This window comes from Mytilus trossulus, chromosome 1 (genome assembly GCF_036588685.1).
Source record: "Mytilus trossulus isolate FHL-02 chromosome 1, PNRI_Mtr1.1.1.hap1, whole genome shotgun sequence".
NCBI classification, from domain to species: Eukaryota; Metazoa; Mollusca; class Bivalvia; order Mytilida; family Mytilidae; genus Mytilus; species Mytilus trossulus.
The window spans coordinates 58,487,795-58,490,315 of record NC_086373.1 but is presented as its reverse complement, the minus strand read 5'-3'; the positions used below and the strand labels follow the sequence as shown (position 1 = coordinate 58,490,315).

At 33.2% G+C, this 2,521-nt stretch overlaps 1 protein-coding gene across 1 annotated transcript; it reads right to left on the bottom strand.

Annotated features, from left to right (window-relative positions):
• Positions 1–376: 376 nt before the first annotated feature.
• Positions 377–1,827, bottom strand: LOC134709153 (adrenocorticotropic hormone receptor-like). Its single transcript, XM_063569341.1, has one exon. It carries the CDS (start codon positions 1,556–1,558, stop codon positions 596–598), a length of 963 nt encoding a protein of 320 aa, XP_063425411.1. The 5' UTR covers positions 1,559–1,827; the 3' UTR covers positions 377–595.
• Between the last annotated feature and the right edge of the window lie 694 nt (positions 1,828–2,521).

The window sequence follows — 2,521 nt, the reverse complement described above, 5'->3', positions numbered from 1 at the left end:
AAACAAGACAGATATATGCGCAAATGCGGGGAAAACCGGAACAGGAAGTAGATCTGAAAAAAAAAGTTAACGATTTTGAGTTCATTAGTACAATGAAAAATTCGGGAAATTTTCCCGATTTTTATTTTTTTATTTTTTTATTATTGATTTTTCTACCGTAATTGGGGACTTCGTCCCAATATCAATAAAAATATTAAATCTAGGCACTGCTATCTGTCAAAAACGTCACAATATATACTAGTCCAAATAATTATGACGTCTGGCAAGGCTATTTTAATTTTTTTCTGTGACGCCTTCCTACAACGTCGTAGGAAGGCGTCCAAGAAAAAAAATAAAATAGCCGTCCCAGACGTCATAATTATTTGGACTAAATATATACATGCATTGGTTCAAGAATTGGATAAACGTTATTTTTCACCACTCACTCGTTTCATATGACTTTAATACTTTTTGATACCAAATTTGATTCCAAATTCATGTATCGTTTCTTTTGTTGACTAGTATAATAACGTTTCATATATATATCTTTGGTCATATTCACAGTAAAATCAAATTGTTTACAATTTTCAAACGCACTGAATATTACGGATCAATTCTATAATACTACATCATTATTAAGATTTTCTGTGGAATAAGTGTTCTTTTCTGTATTTAGAAATGTTCCGTACATCAAAGTCCTCTTCTGGATTTGTGCATCTTTGAATTTCTTTCTGCAGTAGCAGAGATATATAGATACATTTAATCTACATTCCTTAAACCTAAATACATAAATTATAGAATCAAGGAACATTACGGCTGTGGTGAAAATGGACTGTATAGTCAGAGCCCTTGTTGAGGTCTGCTTGATAAAGGGTTTCAGAAGGAATAAAATGATGTATAATACATGTAGAACTAAATGTGGTGCGACTATGAGAAGAATTTTTATAATGGGTCGCAATTCACCATGTTTCATCCCACTACTATATATTTTCTCCAATGAGATGATTTTCACATATATACTCGTGTATGAAAAAGCCATCACAGATATGCAAATTACTCGTAAAAATATAAGAAACCAGGGGTAAATTTCTTTTTGAGACATTCGTAATTCGCACCCTTTTTCTGTGTATGTAAACTCCATAAACATAGTTGTAAATGAAATCAATGCTCCTATACTCCATAAAATCCAACATACAAGAGTTAATGCATGCTTTGTGACATGCTGAATATACTTCATTGGAAAAAATACACTGATATATCTGTCAATAGCGATCGCAGAAACCAAAAAGGCAGACACATTAAAAATACATGTGGTAAATAAGATATCCATTCTGCAATTCATTTCCTCGTCTGTGGAACCTAATCTGAACAATGCTCTGATGCATCCCCAGACACCGGCTATAATGTCGATAATGCACAAGTTTGTCACCAAAATTTTAATAGAATTTTGTACTATTCTACATTTTGATATCAGAAATATTGCAAAAGCATGCTGGAGCACGATAACAAGGCTTCCTAAAAGTTCTGAAATCACTCCTACAAGTACCTGTTTTCCCTCTATTTTATTTGTATCATTCATTCTATCCTCTTCGAAAGACAGTGAATCTAAAAAAAATAGGCAGGTAATTGTGATGGTTATCACATTTAGTTGACATATTCAATTCTTATAAATCGATCAGAGATTTACACATAGCCTTTATTTTACAATGCGTGAACAATTTTGTTCGCTAATTACATGTATATGGTATTGAAATCATTATCTGATCATAATATCCATAATCCACGGATTCCGTTATCACGATTTTCCTTATAGAAAATAAACATCATATTTGATCTGATCTTCAAAATTCTTTAACTGAAGTGTGCCATTCCGCAGTTACGATACATCATTAAAAGAATATACATCTGAAACATAGGAGAAAACAACAAGCAACCGACAACGTAAATAAAAAAAAAGGAATAACAAAATACCGTTTTTCACTGCCAATTAATAAAGGAGAAGTCCATAAAAACCAAACGTTATTAACCAACAAAACAAGTGAAAAAACAACTGCCACACTCAAAACTCGGCACATCGATTTCCCGATGAATCACGTAAATATAGAGTTCATCGAATTGTCTTTATACCATACCCAGACGTTAATCTCCTCAACAGCAAAGAATAACTGAGTAAAAGTAATCGGCTATCAATTCCAAATCTCCCTTGACACCATCTGCGAGTAGGTTCTTGAGGAAACGATAAAAGTCCGTAGGAAGGGGACGATAAATGGCTGACCCCTGTTATGAGAGAGCTATATCTCTTGCACGTTTAAGACACCCTTGTATATTTCGAAAAATAGTAGGCTAATGCCGCTACAAGGCAGCAATCGCACCCGCAAAGTGGAAAGAGATTAATATAAGTTGCAAAACTTGTTTCCCAATCAACTATAAATAAATATGTTTCAACTAACACCAAATACAAAACAAAATTCCCCAAAATTTGATAGAACTAAAGAACCTTCTGATCGGTTCATCACAGAAAATACAAAAGAACAAACAACCG

Excerpts from the sequence above, each read along its gene's own strand:
- LOC134709153 (XM_063569341.1), bottom strand. The coding sequence starts at position 1,558 with ATGAATGATACAAATAAAATAGAGGGAAAACAGGTACTTGTAGGAGTG.